General features: G+C 39.3%; 1 protein-coding gene across 1 annotated transcript; it reads right to left on the reverse strand.

Moving 5' to 3' along the window:
• Positions 1 to 532: 532 nt before the first annotated feature.
• MYCT1 (MYC target 1) lies at positions 533 to 25,282 on the reverse strand. The gene is made up of 2 exons (XM_066179078.1): positions 25,033 to 25,282; positions 533 to 3,514 (listed from the first exon to the last, which is right to left on the reverse strand). The coding sequence occupies exons 1-2, from the start codon at positions 25,280 to 25,282 to the stop codon at positions 2,982 to 2,984; spliced, it is 783 nt and encodes a 260-aa protein (XP_066035175.1). The 3' UTR covers positions 533 to 2,981.

Consider the following 25,282-nt stretch of genomic DNA (forward strand, 5'->3'; position numbering starts at 1 on the left):
TTAAATTCAGCTCTTCTTTCTAGTATTTTGAATTAAAATAGAAGATGATTTCTTTAAGCAAATATAATATTTTTGCAAATCAAAGACACAATGATTCCTGAATCCCAGTGTTAATTTGGGGGTTGGTCCTGTGCAGTGTGTTTCAGTCCTAATGCAATAAAATGTGCATGAGTCCATTTAAGCATGAACCTTATAGTGATTGCACTTTTGCTTAAAGCAAGCATTTGCTCAAACACAATGTGAATTGAAGCCGAAGTACTTAAAAACCAGTGGATTTAATACCTGCAAACAGTTATTTGTGAGAGACCTTCTCACTTCTGATCCTTTGAAGCTGTTCTCATAAGGCAAATTCTGATCCTGACTTCAAAAAACATCTTCAGTTTTGGGGTGTTTCCCCACAGAAGCAAAAGAAGGTGGGAGCCGTCATTCACATTTCTAACCCTATCAGCTTGCATATTTAAAGATAATACCCTTCTCTTTAAAGAATCTTTCATGCAAGCAGCTGTATTCATCATTAAGAATAAACATGAGCTTGAGATTTTAGAATCTAACTTTATTCCACATTCTGAAGCTTCTTGAATGCTTGCAAAACATTTATTTCAGATGTGAAAACAAGTTTTAGGCATCTGACAGTCATATTGGCTGTGCACCAAATGTGTGGTTTTAGTCTCCCTCATCCAGGGCACAAAAGAAATGTTTTGATATCCAGTGCAGATTTCAGGAGGAAAAAAATATAGTACATTTAAGCTTCCCTCTTTACATTGTTTACTAAATACAGTGTAATACAAGTAATAATTGTGCAATAAGTGCGCTGTGGAAAGTTCTACTGTAATGTAATGTGCACTTACAATCCAGAAGTAAAAATTTACTCATCTAAAATGGTTTCACTCTCAAGGAACAAGCAGTTTTGGCGAGCTGGGTGCACACTGGGTACACAGCTGGTAGGGTAAGTTGGCTCTTCCACAGTCCATCTAAACAAAGGGAACAGGCTTAAATTCTACTTTTTGTAGGCAGGTTAGAACAGGCTGCATCACCTATTCTATAGGAAAGACACTTTGAACATATTTTTGCATGCAATGAAATTCACCAGACTCAGAAAAACTCTAAATGAAAAAAAAATTTTAATGACTGAAAAAGGACAACTTTATTTCTTCAGAGTTCTGTTAAGTCTGTTGCCTGTGGCCAGCCAAATGCAGTGTTACAGTCTTATCAGCAAGGTCTAGATGTGCTAGAACCCATAGTGTCTGCAGGGAAATGCTCTGTAAACTCTGTAAATGGTTGTTCTTCTAGCAATTACATACATCTCTCCAGATGTGTTGCACACTAAAAATAAAACAATTAAATCCAGTCAGTAAATATATGGAAAATCATTTGCCTTTACAATAAGGAATACTTTTTATTTACAGTAAGCATTGCTTGTAAGCTCAGTGTTTGTGGCATTATTTGCAAATAGGTGGATATTAGGCTGGAATACTGCAGATCAGAGATCAATGCCAGTGCTTCCTGAGGGATATTACTGCAGCAAAGGGATGCGTGCTGGCAGTCTCCAAAAGCCTGGAAAACCTGGGAGATGTTAAACATTTTGCCCATTCACAGAAGCTGCTGAATCTTTGTCCCTCCCAAAAGAGAGATAAGAACTTGTTCTCCCTACAGAAGCCCCATCAGAATCAGGAGTCCTGAGGCTGGTATTGCCCAAGCCTTTTAGAAACAACAGGGCATGTTTGCAAGTGTGGAGTGTGGACAACTCCTCCACTTGTGGAAATTCTTTACCCTTGAGATACTTGACAGGGAACTGATACAATAAGAGTTAATTTGGGTCCCATTTGTCTCTGTTATTTCCAAATCCTGAAAGCTTTGTCACATCAGTGCAATTAGTCTCTACTAAGCCAGGGGTTTGCTTGGCATGATACACATGTAAAAGTCAAGAATATATGTAAGCCTCAACTAAATACTTAATCTTTATCTTCATATCCTAATTCATTATGCAATCCCTGTATTCAGCCACAGATGTCTGAAATCTTGTTTTAGTGAAAGTCAAGATTTCAGTGAATAAAAGAAAGAATTAAACGTTGGTACAATCTGAGAAAAACAATTTGAAATAAGGAAATGACTAATCCCATAGGAAATCAGGAAACTTAATTAAAAAATAGTTGTCATTCATACTGCTTATCTGGATAACCAGAACTAGAAAAATGAAACATGAGGAGTTCTGCCCATACAGCATCATGGGGTATTAAAATGTGACTACCTGTTCTGCTTGCTGCAGACAGAGAATTCTTTATAATTGCTATCATGCATTTAGTTAGCTGTTCAAAGCTTCTGTCTGCATGAATCTTCACATACTTCAAATTTTTTCCCCCACACTGTGGGGAATTTTAAACAAGCACCCCTAATATGGAGTCTTTTCAGATCAGATCATTGAATCTGGACAAGATATCTACAGCAGCCAGGACTGCATCCTCTATGAGGTCTGAATTTAAGGTTCCTCAGGCTGAAGCTCTTCTGGGGTTATAGCAAGAAGTAGGGTAACGGGAGGTGCTCTCTGAAGATGTAAAAAAAAACATGTAAAATCAAAACTTCTTAAAAAAACCAAAAGAATAGTGAAATTTGCATTGATGTGCTGTGTATATCAGTAATCTCTAGTATTATCTGTTCCTTCAAGAAATGATTTAGTTTTTATGTGGCAGCATTTTTCCCTCTAAAATAAAGAGACAATGGCTGCAATTAAAGATACAACACTATAAATATGCAAGCATATAGCAGAGCAGTAAATAAAAGACAGCAGTGCAAAGACAAATGATCTCTCAGACAGTGGGATGCTGGGCTCCATGAAATCACTGCTACATGCCTCTTGGCAAAGTATGTCCCCTCTGCAACTGCAGCTGGAGACTTCTCAGAGATCTTCATCATGCACAGAAAATTGCTGAGATAGTTGAGGTTCCTCCTAGGATGCTCATGTGCGTTTGCAGCAAGGACAAAGCTCAGGATTCTGGGAAAGCTTTTATGATGGTTTCGTATGCGGGAGGTGGGGTTTGTGTGGAGTGGCAGATGCGCAGGTTGTTGTTAGACCAGTGGAATTCAGGTCGACTCAAGCTGTTGGTGGTGCTTCCCACAAGGGTTGTGGTGGTATTTGTGGGAGTGAGGGTGATCAGCTGACTGTTCGTCTCCACGGGCAGGGGAGGACTCTGCAGGAAAGGGTGGAAGGTGGATGCACGGAAGCTTGACTTCCTGGGGAAGGAGTTGGCCTGCTCCAAGGAGGCTTGCCGCTGGAAGGTGAGGCTGGCCAGGCTGAGGTTGCTGCGACGTTCGCAACTGCTGTTGCGGTAAAATCCAGTCCTGCCGGCAGTGTGGCCATGGGAGGAAGGTCTCGACCGACGGCTGAAGGATGAGGGGCTCCCCTGGGAAATGTGGGCGCTAGCTCTGCGACGAGACAAGCAGGTGAAAAATGCCCAGATGATCCCTCCAATCACCAGTCCAATCACCATGGACACTGTGAAGGCTATTGTTATATGCTCTGAAATACAACAAAAATGAACATCAAAGTTAATGAAGTAACTCTGAAGGATATTTCTGCAAGAAAATTAATTTAAAATGCCAGCGTCCTTAAAAGATGAGCTGGCCCTTAGGTCTTTGTAACACTTGAACATCACAACACAAACACAACAGTTGAGAGTGCACTTAGTATACAGCATTTTGGTGTTTTGTGGGGTTTTGTTTGTGTGGGTGTTTTGTTTGTGGTTGCTTTGGGTTTTGGATTTTGTGGGATTTTTTTGGTTTTGTGGGTTTTTTTTGTTTTGTTTTGGGCGTTTTTGCTTGCCTGTTTAATTTGCATGATTCAACAACATCCAAAAAATAACTTATATTTAATATCAGTTTCTGTACCAAGGCAAAGAAAGTCTTTAGCCTTTCCCAGAACCTGCCACCCACCAGTTCCAAGTGTTATAAAACTGCCAAGTATTTCCTTCTCTGGGCAATAGGAGGTGTGGATTTCTGCAGACTTGTCCTTCTAGCTATAGACCTTTACATTCTGTGTGTACGTGTTGCAAACTCACCTATTAAAACAGTGATGTACCTTCTGCCATGTTCTTAGTGGAGTGAGCCCTGTATTTATTATAACATGAGAACACTTCCCAGCCTTTTACTGCTGAGTAACAGAGAGTTTAAATCCTCATAGCAATTAATGTAAATTACTACATCCTAAATTATTATGGTCAGAGATAACCACTCGTTATACTAAGTCTCTTGAATATTTCCTATCCCCAATGCCTGACTTAAAGATGAATTAATCTGCCATTAAGAAAAGCAAATTTCTAGCTCTTTTAGAAATGTTTTCAAGGACTACAAGATATGAAAAAAAAAACCCAAACAAAAATAAAACCCGTGGCTAGGATTGTTTACTCTCCCATATGGTTTCACAGGATGGAGAGATGTGATTTTTCCTTGTATACGTCTAAGACGAGGATAGTTAATTCAGAAAATTTCACTCGGTTTGCAGCTGAGCACCAGCATTACTGCTGTTGTAAAAAGTTCAGATATATTTGTAATCCTGGATAAGGCCTGAAATGAATGCAAAACCTTTATAGATCCTCACAAAATTTAAGAAGGGCTTGGGTCTAAAACAAGAAGGAACACTATGTTGATAACTGATGGAGCAAAGAGGGAATAAGCAAAAAATATCCATGGGACACGTTGAAACATGTTTGTTCTGTCTGTACTGTTCTATCATATTTGTGAAGCATTTTTGTGAAAAAGGAAAGTATTCATTAGATAGAGAAAGGTGAGTAACTCCTAGAGCATACTGAAGAGCAGGCCCAATAACACTGTGCCAGACAGAAGGTATTAACTCCAGGACTGGGATGCAGACATTAGAGGCCAGAAAAGGCAAGCTGAGACTAGGCTCAGAATTTTATAGCCGCCACTGAAGAGTTTCCCCTGGATTTATGCTGCTGTACAGTCATTCCCAAACCCCAGAATAATGACAGTGAATCTGAGTTGTGGAATTTGGCCAAAGCAGGTGCTGAAGATGCAAGGAGAGTGAGTGGCCTGAGTGATGGCTATGGAGAGCAGCCAGCACACCCTGAAGAGGGAGGAGAGGTGCCAGGCAGGGCCAGCAGGACTGACTTGCAGACAGAGGCACCCCATTAGTGGCACCCTGGAAGGATTCTTCTGTTTTAATCAGCCTTAAACTTAGGACAGGTCACTTCAATAAAGGGGAAAGAAACATTAGCTTTGCTTCCAGTAGAAGAATCGTAAATGTTTATTGGTTAATTGCACTTTAAGAAGTAGTCATAGTTATCTCCCTTATCTACCTTCTTACTTTTCTCCCTTCAGGGAAAAATTGCAAATGATGTGATTCATACTTGGAAGGCTCACAGTCCTACTGTTCCTGGCCTGTAACCTCTGCTTTCAGGTAGGCTTATAACATTATCCTTTTCAAATAGACACTGGCAAAGATAATGCATTAGATATTGTTGCAGAGGACGGCTCCCTCTCTGGAACACTTTGGTGTCCTTTCATTCTGAGAGGGATCAGACTTGACCCTAAAAGACAAATATTCTTTAAACTCTCATTTCTACAACTCAAAAACCTTTGACTGGACACACTAAAGACAAAGGGTGACTGCCTAGTCTGCTTTCTGCAAGAGCCCACAGGTCCTTGCAGCATCCTGCACTGCAACTCTTGGCTTCAAATCAGATCACTTACAAGCAGTTTTCTTCTCACAAGCCCAGTGTGATTCTGCCCTTTATAAAACATCTTTAGAGACATAGCAGGACTTACTGTGCCCCTTTTGGTCCGGAATAGCTTATTATGCCATTTGAATAGATTTAATACATTCTGTTACTGCAAGTTCCTACTCATACTCCCAAAGGTGGGAAGGGAGAGCCAGGACTTTGTGACCTCCAGTTGAATAAATCCCAGGGGGAGTCGTGAAGACAGCACTTCCCACGCACTACTGCTGTCCCTGCATGGCTATGGGAAAGTGGAGCAAGAACTAATCCTTTCTTGTGCTCATTTCTTCTGCACTTCAGTTCAAATGCTGGTTAGGTTATATTTGAGGCTGCCAAGGAATCCCCCAGGCACAGGACTCTGTGCTGCCACAGGATATCCCTGCAACTCTTTGGGCTCTCAGCTGGCAAAGGGGATCTCCACAGGGCTCAGCAGCCTCGAGCGTAAGCAGAAGCACAGCAAGCAGCACAAGTGTACCTGGCTCTGGGGCTGCCATGCACCATGGTGAGGATTTGTCCCTGCATCCCTCAAGCCATTACTTTCACCACCTGCACAATCTAACCAGAGTTTCACACTGTTTAAAGCAGATAAGGGAATTGACAAAAGTATTGAGTGCAACTCTTCAGTCTTTCCCACGTGCTGTTCCCCTGTGCTGGACGTACAGCACAGACAATTATCCCTCTGGAGAATGGCGTCATTTTCTTTAACTTGTTTAGTTCTTTTATTTCTCTGTGTCCATGTATGATGGAAAAATCGAGGGTCAAATTATTCCCTGATGAAGGTCAGCTGAATTTACTCTGATTATTTCAGTTGCCAAGACTCCATATTCTCTCTTTTCCATTTGGATCTACATTTAACCCTCTTGATTCTTATTACAGAAATATCACTAGACCCATTGGTTACAAACACTTCATTTTTTCTCTTTCCAACATCTCACTGACTTAAGCTGGAACTGTGGGTCACACTAACGGGTCAAACTTGTTCTTTGCTTACTCTCTGCAGAGGATGAATTTCACAGAAATGTTATTCAGTTCTAAAACTTGTAGAATTGTAAATCTATGTCCATTGATTTCCTCTTTAGAATGTCCAGCAATCACAGCCCTGAGGTACATTGGAGAAAATATTATCAAACAGAGAAAAAGATCAAAGGCAGAGGGGGACTTGCTACACCTAGGATTTTGAGAGGAACAGCTGGCCTTCACCAAATTGGTTTTCTCTTCCTTAATCTGGGCAGTGCCAGAACTAGCCTTCGGGGGAGTCAGAGTGACACTGACACAAAATGTCTCCCAAGGGGCCATTGTAATGTCTTATGGTTTCCTGAGAGCTGTGCCTGTCATTTTGTCCTCTGCTTTTAAAGAAAATAGTAAAAAGAAAGATCTGGGGATAAGTTAGCGATGCTGCTAATTACATCTACCCAGGGCCCTGCCCCCTAAATATGTTTTGAGCTGTATGTTTCTCAGGCTGCTCATACTGCCTGCTTTATTTGATTATGCCTAACAGAAAAGATTTGGTACCTCACCTCAGTCAATTCTCCACTCTCACCTCTAACACCACCTGAGGTGAAGGACGAAGTTTTTATCAACAATGCAGGACAGACTTCGAGGTACAAAGCCAGAAATGAAAGGCTAAGGTAAAAAAGCAACTGGATATCTTAGCCACTTTACCTTTCTATCTGTAGGACTTCCAACATGACCATGCAAAAAAGGTTGGAATTTCAGAACCCACAGTAACACCCATAACTTCTAAATGTTACCCCCAGATCTAAACATCAAGTCAGCACATTTGTCTGCCCAACATCTATCCAGACCAGGCAATTTCTTTTGAAGTCTCTCTGTTCCCTCCTCTCTGGTTTCTGCATGCAGTGTTAGTGAAGTGTGGTACTACAGGTTTCTACAGGGGATTGTTGCATCTGCTGTGCAAAACTTTTTCTTGGTCATTGAAACTTTCTATAAGAATTTCATAAATTTCCATGAACTGTGTATAGGAAGTGATAGCAAATATCCTATCAAATTGATAGCCTCTGGCAAGTGGTTATCTCTTGACAGAATCCACACTCTAGAAATTTAGAAATGTTATTAGTAACATGCAATGATAGACTGGCTGATGTATTTCCTAGCACTTGGCCCTGAAAAACTGTTTCCCATCTGGCCTGGACATCTGAAGCAGGGTCAACCAAAGGTGGTTTATACCAATCAGAAAGTCTTCTCAGAAGTGTAGTGTGTTCTCTTCTTCCTCACTTTGGGGTGTACCTCACTGAAAAATAGCAACACAATCCCTACCTAGATGCATCAGTCCCTGAATTACCCAAAATCTTCATAAAATAGATTTGCTTTTTGTAGTAGAGTATCCCACTTCTATCATGTAGGCTTGTAGGATGTTTTCAGACATATAAGGCAACCTCTTACTTCTCTGAATTTCATTTTCTTTCATTTTTATGGACCACATCAGCCAACCCTTTGAATTCAAAACACATTTGTTTCGGGAATTCATTTTCCCAAGGAATCTCTCTTGTCCTCCAATCTGGGTGCAATGAGCTGCAATAGGATTTTGTTCCTTGACCTCAGGAAATCCTTGGGACTTGCATATATCCTATACCCTTATGGCAAGTTCCACAAGGTGTAAAAGTAAGGTGGGTACAGAATCTTCCTTTCCCCATGCTCACAAATATATATATATATATATATATATATATATATATGAAAATTTTGCAGCTGGCCATGATAGGATAGTAGAACCTTTCAAAATCATGTAAGCAGCACCCTCAGTGAGAACTTCTCAGAATATGAACCGGGGGGGGTGGAGGAAGACAGGAGAAAGTACTGAATGCAAGGGAAAGAGAAATGGAAAAGCAGCTTTTAGTCAGGCTGTGGACACATGATGAATTAGAACTGCTTCTTTGCCAATACTAGCTAATAAAGCTAATAACAAATCACTCAGCCTTCTAAGCATCTGTTCTGCTCATTTTATTGCTAAGCGCAAGAAGTCAGAAAACACCCACAGGTTGAGATGATACCTGCACACCTTATTTGATTTCTAGTGGGTGACTTCCAAATATTGCAATCTTCATGTTTTAGAGCTGGTAATTTTGTTGTTGTTGTTATTACATTGTTCTTGTTTTATTCAAAGAGTAATAATTAAGCAGTTGTTTTGGTTTTGGCCAGCACAAAGCTAATTTTTCTGCAACAGCCATGAGGGGGCAGAGCCTGGAGCTGTGTCATTCTATGCCACCTCATAGGGTGGAAATAAGGAACCCTCACTTCCAGGAACAAGGGCGTGGCTTCAGGTGGGACAAAAAGTATGGCAAGGTAGGGAACCTGTTGGTTAATTGTCTCTAGATCATGCCATGTTGCACTGAGGGTTTTGTTTGGTTTGTTTTTTTTTTTTTCATGTGAATCACTCACTTTTTGTATACCTTTTTTATTACTGTTGCTGGTGTTACCCTTTGTTTTGTTATCTCATTGCTGTTTCCAGTAAATTGTTCTTATCTTAACCCATAATTTTCACCATTTCGTACATCCGATTCTCAGCTCCACCCCTGGGGAGGAAATCGGAAGGGGAAGGCACTGTAGAGTGAGTGAACAGAGTCTGGTTTGGGAGAGCCTGGGGAGGGGCTGGGGAGAAGGGGACACTGAAGTGAGAAGTGCCATTCCTAGATCAGAACAGAAATGTTATTTTAAAGTTATTAGAAATGGTAAGGTAGCTTGTCACCCAAAAATGGCATTTTTCAGCATTTAAACTCAACATTCTAGAGAGACATTTTACTTATACTACATTAGAGCAAACTGCTCATCTACTTAAATGTCTAAGAATAATTGTCCTACTTTTCTTTTTTTCCACCTGCCCCAAACTAGCATGAGACATTGTGCATCTAACATGCAACTTTTATTGCATGGGGATCCAGCAAACTCAGAGGTAAAATATACAAGCTCGTTGATTTCAGCTGTATTAGCAACAAGAAGTATCAGCACATTCCACTGTGGCATATAGTGGAAGAGAGTTATTTTTATACCTTAAAACAAAATTTTATAATTTTAAATTTATTTCCCTTCTATTTCCTTCCTTCCTCCACATTTTTGCTAGCTCTCTCTCCTTTATGTGATGTCGTATGCCAGTTACTTAAAACTTGTTTAAGTTGGTAAGCATTCCTCTCCCTTCATGAACACACATTTGCACAAACAACTTCAGCTTGCTTTGATCCAAAGCCAAAAAGCCTTGACAACTAGTAGAGGGTTTGATCTCAAATATGAAAACGTCAGCTCAACCTTTTTTTATCGAGATGATATTTTCCCAAAATGAAAGGTCCTTGACAAAAGCGAGTAGAAAACGCATACAAACCAGTTTGGGAATTCGTACCTTACACATCCATTGCACAGCTTAGTATAGAGCACCAGCTAGTGTACTAAAGCATGAATTGCATTCTACATATTACAAATCTGCTAACCTGATAGTAACAATGGTTCAGACACTATTTCTGAGGGGTCTCAGTGTCTCAGGTTTCAAGTGAGGTTCAGCTAAATCATTAGCTGATGATTCTAACACAGTCTCTTCTGTGCAAAACCAGAGTGGAGCAGCCAGGGTCCATCAGAGTTTGAACAAACCCGTAGCAACTTCCTAACAGTGTTAAGGACACCTCCCTGTCTGACCATCCAGGAGCCACTTAGGCAGTCACACTCCCACCACCAGAGCTGGGACAGAAGCCCTTTTGCGGCTACATCCCCCAACCCACAGAATCAGACCAGGTTTCCTTACCAGCTCAACCCCTGGCGTCCCATAGCAGAGACTCAGATGTCTAGATCCTAAAAATAATTTAATCATGGTGCAGTAACTAAAGAAAAAAGTAAGAGCTCGAGCTGGTGTCTCCAAGAAGGGACCCAGAACAAAGGAACTTCTAGGCTTTTATCCTCTCACAGCCTAAGGGTGGGAAAATCTGGGGTGCTTGGCTCTTGCTGTCTCCAAGAGTCCAAGTGTCCAGTCCCCTGGCAGGGCCACAGGTTCCTAGGCCCCTTTTTTATGCAAATGGTCAGCAGGTCATGGGCTCAGCCTCCTGCCCCCCAGAACACAACCTGCATCTGGCCCTGCAGCTGCATCCTGAGCTACCTGCACTGAATGGATTCCTCAACAATAGCGAATGTACCTCTCTAAGCTAGACAGGCTACAGCTACTCATGCTGATGCATGAGTTTCCCAGGCAGTGAGTTGGAAACAAAGTATACCTCGGGCCAAAAGAGCCATTACTTCTTCCCACCACAGAAGGCTTGAAGTGATTAGCAATACTTGAAATTTTATGTTGGTTCTACCAGCTCCAAGAACTCATTTTAAAGCTAGTATCACTCCTGTGCTACTGTTGTCATGCTGAGCTCAAAAAAGCAATTTCTTTATATCTGACAAGTGTTGATAGTACTATCTTCCCAATTGCCACTAATTGTGTTAGCAAAACAGCCTCTCATTAGTCATTTGTAGGCAGTCTGTGATTCAGTTGGGTGGATGAATCAGTTGCAGCATAATATCAACCAGTTGTGATCTTAGTCATGGCAAAACTTCAAGAAACTTCATACATGGCTCCTGAAAGATAACTGAGAGTGACAGGCTACAGCACAAGGTGGTTCAGGTAGTTGTGATGTCCAGAAACAGAATCTGTAAGGGGAAATAAGCCAAAAGAAAAGCAAACTCTGCAGGACATAAGAACTAATAAGTGAGATAGAGTTGCTGCCAGAAATATCAGAGCTCTGCATTCAGACACAAACTTGCTAAAGAGATGTTTTATTCAGCCTGTGCTACTGCAAGATTCTTTTCTACAGCAACAGAGAATAATTCTCCCGCTTCACCTAATAACAGGTTTTTTTAATGTCCACAGTAGATAAAATAAGAAGTGCTGGTTTTAAAATAAAGCAAAGAAAATTAAAAATCTGTTTATATCTATGAGGACAGGTAAGAACTAGAACAGATAATCCAGGCATGTAGTACATCCACCCCCAGCAAAGATTTTAAAAAGCAACATCAGTCAAGAGTTGTAATGTAGTTAATCCTGCCTTGAAAAAAGAAGGTAGAACAAATGACAGCTCAAGGTCCACGCTGACGTAATTTTGTGCAGTTTCTAAGATTTTCGATCAGGTAAGCAAATGGGCTCCAGAAGCATCGGAAAAATTATTGATTAAATGACAAGTTTAAAAAAAAAAAAAAAAGGCAGCCCATGCTTTTGGATTAATACTCGTTTTGAAATGCAGAGGGGCTGGTTGCTCATCAGAGGGTTAACTTCACAAATGAGGACCCTATCTAGGAACAAGATTGCCCTCTGCTGGAAACTGATTCTGGAAATCGAAACTATGCAGAAACCACCTTCATTCTAGTAAAATAAGGAGTCAGAAAAAGCTATCGAGAAACATTCCAAGGAACGATTACAGAGACATTCATAGTACCTCAAAAAACAGAAAACTTCTGAATTTCATCACCATAAACACTTAGGACTATCATTTTGCAGAGACTTTGAAAGTGAAGTAAACCAAGGCACAGCAAAAGTGTTCAGAAGTTTAAAGATGTCAAACTTGCAAAGTTTTATATCTTGATGCAAATATTTGTGATCATGGAGGAGCATAAGGCTAAGTCTTTTCCTAAATTTATACTTCTTGACATCTGCAGTGATATCCAGAATGATTTTCATGGACCAGAGTACATTTGCTTTGATTACTAATACCATAATTCATTGTGATAAAAAGTCAGAGGAGTGGAATATGCCATCTCAATATCTCACAAACCAACTCAGAGTTAATGATGTTCCCTTGATATTACTGGCAGTTGATTTTTACTGGAATGACAAATAAAGAGTAATTGTAAAAAATCAGAAGGAAACATCTAAGATAGAGATGTCAGCATGTTCCATTTAATGCCTTTGGCACAACTATGTAAAACAAAGCTAAGATTCCTTCAGGCATACTTTGTTACCATGTGGTTTCATTGTGATTCCTAATGCATAACAAAAGCAGTAGAATTTGATTATTTCTGCATATGCAGCAAGCAATCCTCTGGCCAGACATTCTTAACCACCTCACAACAGCAGAGCTAAGCTATACGGCCTCTGCATAAACTAACACTAAATCACAATCTGACGCTTTGCAATATGACATTATACTTATTTCTTAATTGATAAAAATAATTTATACCTGAGAATAAGTAATCTCATATACAAACAGACCTTAAAATTAATCAGAATTTTCTGAAACTCTTGAAACTAAGGATGCACTACTGAAACATATAGCCTACATTTAAGAAAACAGAAGACATCTAAAGGTTGAACATAGCACAAGGATTTGAAGGGGTTATTGGGAAGAATGTGGGGTGAGGAATATATAGAAAACATCCTCAGTCCCACCACAGTATTCTGTTGCCAGTGCCTGACCCAGATACAGATTCATGTGGAGCTTGTTCTTACTTTAAGAACCCATAAAAGCCATGAAGTATGCTGGAAGCCCAAGTCTTAGAATGATATAGAGAAGAATATTTTAAAAGATTCAGAGTGAGAAAACACACTCTGAGTGCCTTAAGACACTAGCTGTACTAGAAGAGAAAGGTGGCATTTCAGCCTTGCCAGTGCATCCTATACAGAGTGGCTCTCAACGCCGCGCTTGCAGTAAGTGCTGAAAACTCTGCACGTGTCCCTCTGAGCCTCAAGAGTCTCTTCGTATCACCTGAGAGGCAAGACCTTGTTTCTGATCCTTGCTTTTGGCAGTGCAATCTCTGTTGCTCTCCCCCTGCAATATGCTCATCTGTTTCTCTGCTTCCCAGGAGAGGAACAATCTCCCCTTTACAGTTCTGTAACTGTTATTTTCCATTTTAAATGCACATCATGTATTTAGCAAGGTATTGGAAGCTAACCCTTCCTATGGCAGACAGGTAAGAACTAGATGATCTTTAAATTTCCTTCCAATCCGAATCATTCTATGATTAACATAGATAAAATTAATGAAACGTGTGCAGCATATTGTCTTGGCAGAAGCTGAAGGAAATCTATGGAGGCTCAAAACTGTGAAGTTCCTCCAAAAGAGTCCTTTCTCACTCATAACACACTGCCTTTGAAATACTACCACAGTGTGTTCTGCTGACAGTCTTACCTCTGTATTACTTGTTCAAGAATAGACGTCATTGAAAATACTGTTTACTGCTCTATTTACAATCTCATTATTTTTCGAGATTGCTGAAACAAGGACCTTCTTCAGGTGAAAATTTAAAAATATGTACAAAGTTGAAGAATGGAAGGAAGACCTGTTTGTGAACTTTGCTGAATACTTTTCTAAAGTATCCAATAAACAGGTATTAAAGGAGCAGGAATTTTGATCTGTGTGTTTTTTCACTACAGTAATACCTGACCTACATCCAGTAATGCAAAAAAAATCTCCTGCTGCGTGTCTTCCTCTGTAAACAGGTGTAATACTGAGCATTTTGAGAACACAGAAGTATGTTTATATGTGGTAGTGCTGCACTCTTCAGTTAGCGACCTGAGGTTCAAAAATTGATCTTTCTTTGTCCAGGTACTTTCTGGGTGAACATCAATCAGTTTGGGAGATTGCACCAAATATTTCCATGAATATCTGTATCAGTGTGGGCTTGGAGATCCAATTAAGTAGCAGTCATAAAAAATCTGTGTAACCACAAGCTAATAAATGCTGACATAATTTCTAAATGAATGGATCATTGATCTGGATTATTAGTCAACTCTTCTCGACCCAGGGCAAAGGATCCAGGCTGGAGACTCAGTATGGAGTGGGATGTTGGTGCTTGTCTCACATGAGCCAGCCGTGTCTGGGAGGCTGTATTTGCACCAGGCTGGGCCAGGTCCTGCTTGCCCAGAAATTCCTACACTTTTCAATTAACTGAGCCATCAATGACTTCCTTCTTTATCTTCCTTCCTATCTTTATTTTGCCTGCATAACTTATGCACTTCCCATAGAAGCCAGGTGTTTGCTTAGTTGCTTTATCTTCCATTACCCTGGAAAATGGAGAGATGGTATTGATATAACATAATATTTAAATACAAAAGGTTTAAAATTAACAGATGTCACTCAAATGGTCAAACATGTCATAAGTGTGTGTTAGGATGCTGGACTGTGAATGCAAATGTCAGAAACAGGGAATTAATTTTCTTCTGCAAATAAGATGCCAGAGAAGGAAGGCAGAGGCCTCTGGTGAGAAACAGAAACTGCCATGGCTCCTTCCTTCAGCAAGCATTGGTCAGAGCCCAAAGGAGTTCATACATTATCTTAAAATGACTATTCCCCCCCCCCCCCCTCACCCCACCCCACCCCCCACTTATTTTGCTGAAAATTTCCCAGTTGTTATTTCATAACAATGCTGTATATATCTGTTGTGGGTATCGTTGATGGAGTTTCGGCTGAAGTCATTTAACAGATAAATCTTAAAATATGATTGTCTCATTTTCAATATGTGCAAATCAAATTAATGTCTTTCCTGCCTCTTCAAGTAGAAGGGAATAAATTATACTAGAAGAATAATTTAGGATTGCTTGGTGCAAACTTCAGTGCAATAAATACAATAAGCTTCAAAATCTGAATAAGAGTATTTTTGTAAAAGAAGTGAATCTTCTACCTTGAAAAATAGGGGAAATGACGTTGATGAATGCTGATAAATGTTGATAGTATTTTCTGATTATTTTTAAATTTTCTTTTTAGTTCTTTTCCAGACAAAAGGATAAGGCTATGAGATTAAAATAATCTTACTAAGGAAAAATATTTAGTTTTGAGCCTTGATTTTGTCTTGTGCTCTTGTTTTTGATTTTGGACATTTCATTCCCTCTCCATGCTTCAGATTGATCTTCTGTATAAGGGAGGTGGTACCACATGCGGCCACTCATTTGGTTCACAAAGACTTTAACAAATATTATAAACTCATTTAACTCCTGCTTAAAATAAATTACAGTGGAAAATGGGAAGTTGTGGATAAATGCAGAGCATTTTCCTTCAGTAAGTTCTGCAAGAACTGAGGCAGAACCATGGCACCCACAGTGTGCTGAGGCCAGGTCATGTGAGTATGAACACTGTTAAGCTCTAGCTGGTGATCATGCAGCCTCGGGGTGTTTGTCCTGGGGAGAACACCGAGCTCTAAGCTGCTTTGGTTCTGTGACACTTTCACATGCCAAAACGTTCCCTGGTGTAGTGCTTGAAAGAAGAAATATACTTTGTTTCCTATGGACTATGTTTCTGCATTTGGTGGATAAAGAATGATGCTTCTGGCGGCTCAACCATGTAACAACAAGCTGCGCCATATAATTAGTCAATAATGTAGGTGTAATTGTAAAAATTCAAAATTATTATTTAAATAATACTCTGAAAAAAATTTCCTTTTCTTTGTACTACCTCAGAATTGTGTCCTTCCTGCTAAAGATGGCGAAGCATTTGATAAATCAATGGCTGTATACCGGGGTGGGTAAAGCAGAAAAGCAGTGATTGGGATGACACAATACACAGCCTGAGGATGATGGACTGACTTTAAAAGAATAATTTATATACAAGGAAGAAATCATGCTCCAAATAGACAGAATGCAAGAATAAGTCTGGTCTCTTCTCTTTGTGACATAGTTTTGCTGCTTTCATCCACCTACAGTAATAATGCTCTTTTCTTTGGGCTTGGCAGAATAAGGGAAAAAAAAAAAGTTCCTCATTAGTATCTACTTTTATCTCTCTGACAGGCTTGCACATAAGATCTTGGAATGCATTTACATGTTAACTTTTTCAGTCCAAGCCTCTCTCAGTCAGACTTTTTCAATATCTGACTATTGTTATGGTCCCCTTTGCTTCAGTAATGGAAGTGAAAACTTTCATATGTTCATCAAATTTTTTACCTAACTGATAGAAAAATTAGCATAATGATGTTAAATTTGGGATAGTTTGATAATTCTTCCATTCAGAAGACAGTATATGATTTATGAAGCAAAAGGACATGGCCACTCCAACAAACAGCGCTGCCATGTGTATAAGAAATCCAACTGAACAGCTGCATAGAGATCAGCTTTTCCCAAACACAGCTGAGGGGGAACAGAAACATGGAATATCTTGAAGCTGAGAAGGGGAAGATGAGCAACGCCTTCCTTTTTAATGACATAACAGATCATGGATTTTTTTCATTTTTGATATGAGAATATTTCTGGAGGACTTCAGATGAGGAGCCAGGGACCTTGAGTGTTGCAAAAGAGTAAGATTCACTTCTGTCATGCTGGCACTGCAGAGCTGATGTTCAGATGCAGTTGCTGCCTTTGCTAATGCCTCACCATCACATGCTGTTTTATCTTCCCTCAGTTAAACCCACACCCTTGTTGCCATTGCTCTCAGTATTACCACTATTTGTATGACAGCTGTGTGCTCTTTGAGTCACTGGCCCAGGCTGCTCTGCTGCTGCCTTGTGACATATCCCAAGTCAGCTCAGAGGAAGTGGAAAGGGGAAGATCTTCTGCTGATCTTGACCCAATAAGGATAAAGTCTTCCTTTTGGAGATCTACAGATTCAAGCAGAGGAAAGGTGGTATGTATGTGGGTCTTACTTGCCCTAGAAGTCTTCTGGCTATCATGTTTGTTGCTCAAATTATGTGTCATACATAAATTAGCTTAGACTACTCGATCACTTGAAAAGTGAATTAGTTATGTGATGTTTTCTATGTCTTTATCACAGGACTGTCATGCAGATCAGTATCTTATCTGAAGTGGAAAAGAAAGCAACTGAAATATCTGTAGCTCTGGAAGCCATGCAGCAAAATTTATTCTGATGCTGCTGGGCCTGTGAGGATGCACAATCCTACAGCCCTCTCCAAGAGGGGGGGAAAAAGTCTATCTCAGTTCTTATATAGGTGAAGCTGGGTTTTACTGGTGTTGACATTATTTGGTTTTTCTTGTGTTCTCAGGGTCTGTCTGACAACACAATGTGTGGCATTTGTAACAAAAGCAAAACTGGCCCCTATTCTAAAAACTCCACTCAGATGTCGGGGATTTTTATAGTCCTGATTTCTGCAAATTCACTGTGCAGGGACATTACAATTGTCCTTCATCCATATGAACAAGGTTACTCATTCAAGGGAAATAATTGGTGAAGTAATCTGGAAACATGGCTTCTCTATTAAATTCATGATCATGTAGCATTTCACTGAGGAGCAGGAAGGATAACATGTAGGTGTTCTAGATTTAAAGTTGGTAATAAGAAGGGAAACATTTCAGGGATTAAACATTAAAATAAAGATCTCATTGTCTTTCATAGTGTTGTTTAAATGCATCATATTTTATATCTGTGTTGTACATCTGCTTTTCAGATAAACCTACTTGAAATAATCAATGTGTTTACAGGAAAACTTTGCAAAGCCAGAGAAGCCTTTCTATCTGATCATGTGTCATATTTTACCTCATCACTTTTCTCTTGAGAACAATCTTACAAAAAAGCACAGGGAAATTATCTCTGATTTTCAAATAGGGACCTGAAACACGCTGATACCATCTATCTTCTCTACCACAAACCTGAGCAAAAATATGTCTTCCAGTATGCCTATTTCCAAGAGAAATCCAGCTTGTTCTAAGTTCAAGTTGCCCTAGGAAAATAAGACAATTCAATTTCTCAGTGAATTTGGGAAGAATAAAAGTATTTTACTTCACGTTAAGAGCCCTCCCTCAGGAGTCTGAACTCAACTTTTGAAGTTGATAAAAATTTCTTGTAGGAGGAGTGTGAGAAGGCTTTATGTCACCATTGCCTTTACTCAAAACAGCTACACATCCACTAAGCCAGCTATGCTTGCAGGTGTGTTATTTGACAGAACTGGAAATCTGCAGCCCCAAGGACATGGTCAGTCCACACAAGACTGACACAAAGGTGCATAGGCATTCTCTACTTCTTTCTGCACTATATCTTGTAGTGTGCACTCACACTATTCACACATTTTGCACATATTTTAAGGAAATTGTGCTCTAATTAGCCCATCTGATCAATATCTTCTGCGCTAAGAAATGAGGCCATATTTTTCAGCCAGTTTTCCTGGCCATTTCATGTAATGCATTCTGACAGTTTTCTGACTAAACTAGGAAATGCATCTCTCCTTATTATTTACTATTTTTTGTTAGACTACTTTTTCCATGGGATTGCCCAAATTCACAAGCCACTGAGTGATACTAAAATAAAACAATTAGGAAGGCGTTTGGATTATGCACTCTTCAAAACAAGCTCTTATTCTACCATCAGTAGATAAACTTGGCTTTGAAGTAATAATGAAAGATAAGCTGCTCGTCGTTATTAGAAGACAAGAGTAGAAAGGTAGTTTAAATCATGTACAATTTTTGCCTTTTTTAAAGGGTCTATCTTGAATGAGTAAAGGAGAAAAATATTAGTCAGAAGATAAAAGGTTAGGCAAGCAATAACGAACTACAACTACTCTAATAGCAAATCTGGAAGTATGAGCTATTTATTTGATTGTAAAAGATAGGTGAGAAGTCAAAAGAAACGTTTGTTCACACGCAATTAATTCTCCAACTGCATCATTTTGGGCACTGCTCTATGTCTGGTCAATGATTTGAGCCCCTTAATATCACAGACCACGAGCTAAAACCCCAAGCTGCAAATGGGTCCTGAGCTGTGGATCAGTGACCCTGTGAGACAGAATTCAAACTCTGAGTATCAAGTGTTAAGCAGACTTGTTAAAGCAGTGCTTGACAAAGCACTCTGGGAAATCTGAGCAGGAAAGTGGTTGCTGTAGATATTGTCAGTGTATGCCAGATGGGGAGCTGCAGATTCAGTGTGCAGACTGCATTTTTCTTATATATATGGTTGACTGTGGCACAGGAAAGGTTTTAGTACAGGCTCCTGACCAAAGAACTCAGATGTATTCTTTCAGATATGTCTGATTACACCACATCAATATGGTTATTCCTTCCTCTGATAACATTTGCCTAGACCATTCTGCTCCTTTCCCTCCCATTCACCATGTATTGATGAATTTAACTTGTCTTTAATTTTTATTCTTACTGGGTAATCATAACTGGTTTTTGTATGACATTTTAACTAAATGTTAAAAGGCAATGAGGTTAAAGAAATTTAACATTGACAAAACCATTTATTACTGGAATGCAATTTTCATTTATTGTCCCCAGTAGTAAGGCTCTATCCTTACTTTAGGTCTCTGTTTTCTGAAAAGTACCTATTATTTTGGAGAGTCCTATTATTTTGGATAAGCACTGTAAAGAATTATTCCCTAAAACACTACAACAGGACTGCATGATGAGGTTGAAAGCAAGCATTTTTCCTCTCTCCATCTCTATTCTCCCATTGAGGCTGCTTCTAACAACAGCAGCTCATAAAGTCTGAAGTCGTCTGACTCCAGCACGATAATTTCAAAAGGAAGAAGCTAATTTTTTTCACATCCCATTTCCAAACTTTTCTAGGCATCGGCGATCTAACCCAAAGACTCTGCAGAAAGATTATATCTCCTGTGGAAAAAGATTACCCTGTGTGCTATGAATTCCTTATGATGTGGGATGTGCTGCACTTTTAAAATTACTGGGTGTTTTCACAGAGAATTGACCAAAAAAAAGGAGAAACTGCAAGGAAAAACTCCAGGTGATGCAGTGTCTGCAATCACCTTAATCTATTTTGGCTCATTGCCATGAATTAAAATACCAGGAATAATGCACACAGTGGGGTGATTTTGAAAAGGGAGAAAAGAGAATTGAAGAGAAGAATAATAACAATTCAGGAAATACAGCCTTGAGGTTGATAGATCACCTGAATTCAAAGCTCTAATTTTGTTGTGTTTTCCTCCCTCTTTTTTCCACTTCCACCCTGAAGGTTTTCTCTGTTAAGAAAAAAATCTTCAGTGGTGTAAATCACCTAAATAAGTGTAAATAAGTGTTTCTATGTCACAACTTTACTTCCTTCTTTCTGCCAGGAAAGGAGTTGCATCGTCAGCTTATTGAAATCCTCTGCCCTATTAGCAATGCCAGGGGACTATCAGGATAAAGGCCCTCCGAGTGTCTCTCTGGTTCATTCAAAGATGCAGGTCTTTTTCAGTCATCAGAATAGGAGCAGCAGTGGCCTGTAAGAAGATCCCACTGCCACATCTGCTGTCCAGTGCCCCACAACTGGCTCCAAACTGCAGTCTTTCTGTGCCCACATCTCCAGCAGGACAGCTGAGGCAGGTCCCAGGGCCTTTTTGTTGCTGCTGAAGTGTGAACGGAAAGTGTAAAAAGTATATGAACAGGAGCAAAGGGGATGAGAGGAGAGAACCCAGTGGGGATGCTGGAAATGGGCTGCACAGATATCTGAGTGCAAGCCAAGAGGCTTTACCTGGCTCACCACACAGGCCACCACAAATGCTTCTTCTCCTACTTGCCAAGAACAGGGCTGCATCTTTTCTTGTGCTTCTACTCAGCCATGAGTGCCACTCATGAAGGAATCATGAAAAGGAATCATGTCCCATGGCTGTCTAGGCTGGACTTTGCAGTGCCCAGCAGTTGTGTTACTGATTGTGTCAGTGCTGCCCCTCAAAGTATTACTCCAGTGCATAAAGAGAATGACACACAGCCCTTAAACACGATTGTTGCTACGTCAATAACATGATAAACACAGCATCAGGCATTAGAATACACTCACCCCTAATGCCATTTTTTTCATCAGAGCACATGTCTGACTTCATTCAAACAGATACATTTTAATGAAGAGAAGACCAGTGGGTTGTGGGAGAGACTAGGCAAAATTTAATATATTTAAAAACGTGTGTGTATTTGTAGCTTACAAAGCCAAGCAATAATGCCTATAGTATATGCCAAGCAGTTTGCAATTGCAAAATGCTGGAAGAAATCTAATATATGGCATTATTTCCACACACAGAACAAATAACACCCTGGATTCTGATTCAAGAAAAGAAAAAATGTCCTTAATGCTTTTCAGTTATTAAATTTTAAGGTTGCATTTCTAAATAGACACTTAAGTAAAGCTAGACTGAAGGGTAGTCTAGAGATCTAAGTTAATGTTGATTAAAATCTGCTTACACTTTGTCTCTCTACTGCTGTCACATTGATCAAATGTACTATTTAAATTAAATTTCCCAATCTGGAATTATATTGTTATCTGTGCCGAAGAAATAGGATTGCATTGACAACATATATTGTATTTACTTGTGTGCGACTGAAAATGCTTTTAGGAATTACAAGAAATGTACTCCTGGTTTCAGTGGAAACATCTTTGCTCCCACTGTTACCTTATAAATCAAAATGAACTCAATAAAGACTATATTAAAGCAGTAAAAAGTGAGATTATTAGTTGATGGATGGGTATCAAATCTTGAATTTCTCACTCAGCTACTATTAAGCCTCCTTTTGAAACTAGTAATAAAAACTATAATCCAGACTCTCTGTCTACAGTTACAATGTGCTATCAGCAGTAGTGAAGTTCAGCAGGGCCTGGCTTTAAGCGCTTCTCTTCTGGCATCTTCCAAAGTATCATACTATGGATTCCCACTGCAAAGGAGGGTGTGCAGAGTTACATAGCTTCACAGAAGCTGGCGCCTGATAGAAATGAGCTCCTGCATCCTGGCAGTAGCTCAGAAAACTTATCTGAAACAGACAAGGATATCTACAAAGACCTTGCGAAACATCTGTTGGAAGAAAAAGCTCTAGCCAAGCAAGAGTCAGGATCTAAATTTTCTGCTTATGACACATTACACAGAGGATATTTGCTGACAAGGCCAGAAATTCCATCATAAACACATTAATTTAAAGCAGAAGAAGAGTTTGATATTTTTCTTTTCCTTTTCTTCATCCACCACATAATCTAGCATTCCAAAAATACTGCAGATTGATGATGATGACTTTCTGAATTCAAAGGATTCCTGCAAGGTCTACAGCTAAGCATTACAGTTATTGACTCTCTAGTCTGTCACTGATTGTAAACAGAGCTTGCAAAAAAATGTGTACCAATTCTTTTTTAATATTATAATTTTTTAAGATCTTTGCATGAGAGAAAGGGTTTAGACTACTTAGACAACTCACACAGAATGACCTGTATTGAGGTGTTTATATCTTGCTTTCCCCTACACAGCTTGCTTAAGGCACACTTCCACTGGCCTGGAGCAATTTAAAAAAAAAAAAAAATTATATGTGCTCACACATAAGTATCACAGAGGACAGCTTAGTTTGTTCATTGTTCTAAAATTCTTAGAGTCACTTTTAAGAAGCTATTGTGTGAAGTTATCACTGGAAAGTGGACAACTATAGAAAACAGGATGCCTGTATATTTTCCAGCATAGGGAACCAGCTGTTAGACAATAGATGGTTTACAAGACTGTAAGAGATAAAATATCATTATGAAGAGTTGCTTTGACTATTTTTACAGCACTGATTCTTTTCTCACAAACTTAGTCCCTCTCAGCAAACCTTTGCGCATATGTTGAAGTTTACACTTTGGCTGAATCCATGGAAGATGCTGAGAAGTCACACATGCAGGAAGAAGGAATGCATCATGGTAATGTAGTAACATTCACAGTACTACATGGTGGGTGGCTTAGAAAACAGCCTGTGAGCCGTGTCCTAAAAAATCAGCTCCAAGTACTGCATTCTTATTTAATAAAGACCTAAGTTTTATTTATATCTATTATGTGGAGTTTTGTTTTTGCTTCAAGTCATGTATCTCCAGGATGTCAGGAATACACTTCTATCATTTTAAGTGCTTTTTCCACACAGTGATCTTATGTCAGTCATCATCTTCTAACATATATAGTATACAGTGACCCTTCCTAGCCTACCATACATGATATACCTACAGGAAATTAAGAGAAAATTGTATTGACTCCTCTAAAATCTATCAGAAAAGTAAGAAAAATCTGAGAGGCATCTTTCCTTTCAAGGATCATGCAAGCTCCTCACAGAAATCCAATTTCTGAGGTTCATCTGCTGTCAGAGCCTAAGCAAATGGGATGTGATCAGGGCTGGGTCCAGTGTCAGACAAGCCAGGTGAGCAATGAGGAAAAAAGGAGGTGCTGGCCCTTTCAGCAATAAGTCTGCTAAAGTGTGTCCTGCTCTGTGTTGTCAAATGCAGAAAGTTTTTATTCTGAAAGAACCATTTTAGAATTACATCCATCTTCACTGTAAAAAAAATGACTGTTGTCCTTCAGAGTCCAGCAGACAACCTCCAGACTAAAGACTCTGAAACAGTAATAACTGTAATTTTTCCTCAGTTAATCTGTAAGTATTTATCAAAGATGTTGACTACTGTACTCTACCCTTTAGCCCAAGATACAAAAAATTAAGTGAGTCTCTCATGGTCTCTCAATAGGGAAATATATGTGTCACTGCAAGAAGTCTAGATGGCATTCAACAAATTCTTGTTCCTTATGACAAGAAAGAAAAGGGACTTCTTTCCATCCTCTTGTAAGTTCTTTTTTCCACTCTTTTTCTGGGGCAATTCTGTGCAACTGAAGTCGTATTTTGCTGATGCATATTATTTTTTAGTTTTAAATAGTGTTCAGATTCTTGCAGGGATCATTGCACAATAGCAATACTATAATAGATGAAACCAGATATGTGATTCATTCTAAGCTATTTGCTAATAAATGTTAATATTAAACATAGCAAGCAATAGAGTTTTTTGGAGGGAAAGATCTTCTACAGCAATGGCACACAGAGGATCCTTTAAGATCAAATCAATTAATCTAATTACCCTGAATGAATTTCAGTATAACATATACTTTCACCTCACACTATACATTTCAGTTTATGAACTATTCCCAGGTTTGGATGAAAGGACAGAGCCATAATAGATGATAATCAAAATATAAATTGAGGAAAAAATAAGGAAAATCTTACCATGAGGCAGCACAACAAATTACAAATAACTTTTCATTCCAGACGAATAAGAGTTTATTCCAAATGTTGAAACACATTTAGTCTTTGCTATCCCATTTTCATCAAAAGATGAAACAGATCACGTCTGCTGTGTAGGTACATCCATTAGGCAGTTGAGAATGTCTACCTGATCTGACTATTGACTGAAGTTAACAGACACCTTTTCAACAGACTGTAGTAATGAACTTTCTGAAACAATCAATTTTGCCCTGGCAGCTTCTGTTGTCCCCATTCATTTAAAAACATGATAAAACTTTGTCAAAGAAACATTTAGAAAACAATCATATCACTGCAGGAAATACAAAACCTATTCATTACTCTTTGCATCCAGCATGAAACTTGAAAGTATATAGAGGTATTTTTAAAGGCAATCAACAACAAATATCTGCATCTACATTAGCAATATTCAGGAAAAAAAAAAGTCAATATCCTTACCCCAAAACTTTGGTGGCCATGTGATTGGAGGAGAAGTACTGTTCTTATCCATAACATCCAAATAGCAAATACAAAATGGTATGTCCACAGAGGAGCAATAGTTTTCTGAATGTTTGAGATTTTGCACTAGAAGCAAAGCTTTTGTGCTACCACGGAACTGTGTTGTTTGCCTGAAAGGAAATGGATGTATCACATTTCCTGCTTGTGGACTCGAATTAGTAAGTGCTTGCCTTATCTTGGAACAGCACAT

The sequence above is a fragment of the Chamaea fasciata genome, unplaced genomic scaffold, assembly GCF_029207755.1.
Source record: "Chamaea fasciata isolate MVZ Bird 193981 ecotype frontalis unplaced genomic scaffold, bChaFas1.0.hap1 SCAF_3, whole genome shotgun sequence".
NCBI classification, from domain to species: Eukaryota; Metazoa; Chordata; class Aves; order Passeriformes; family Sylviidae; genus Chamaea; species Chamaea fasciata.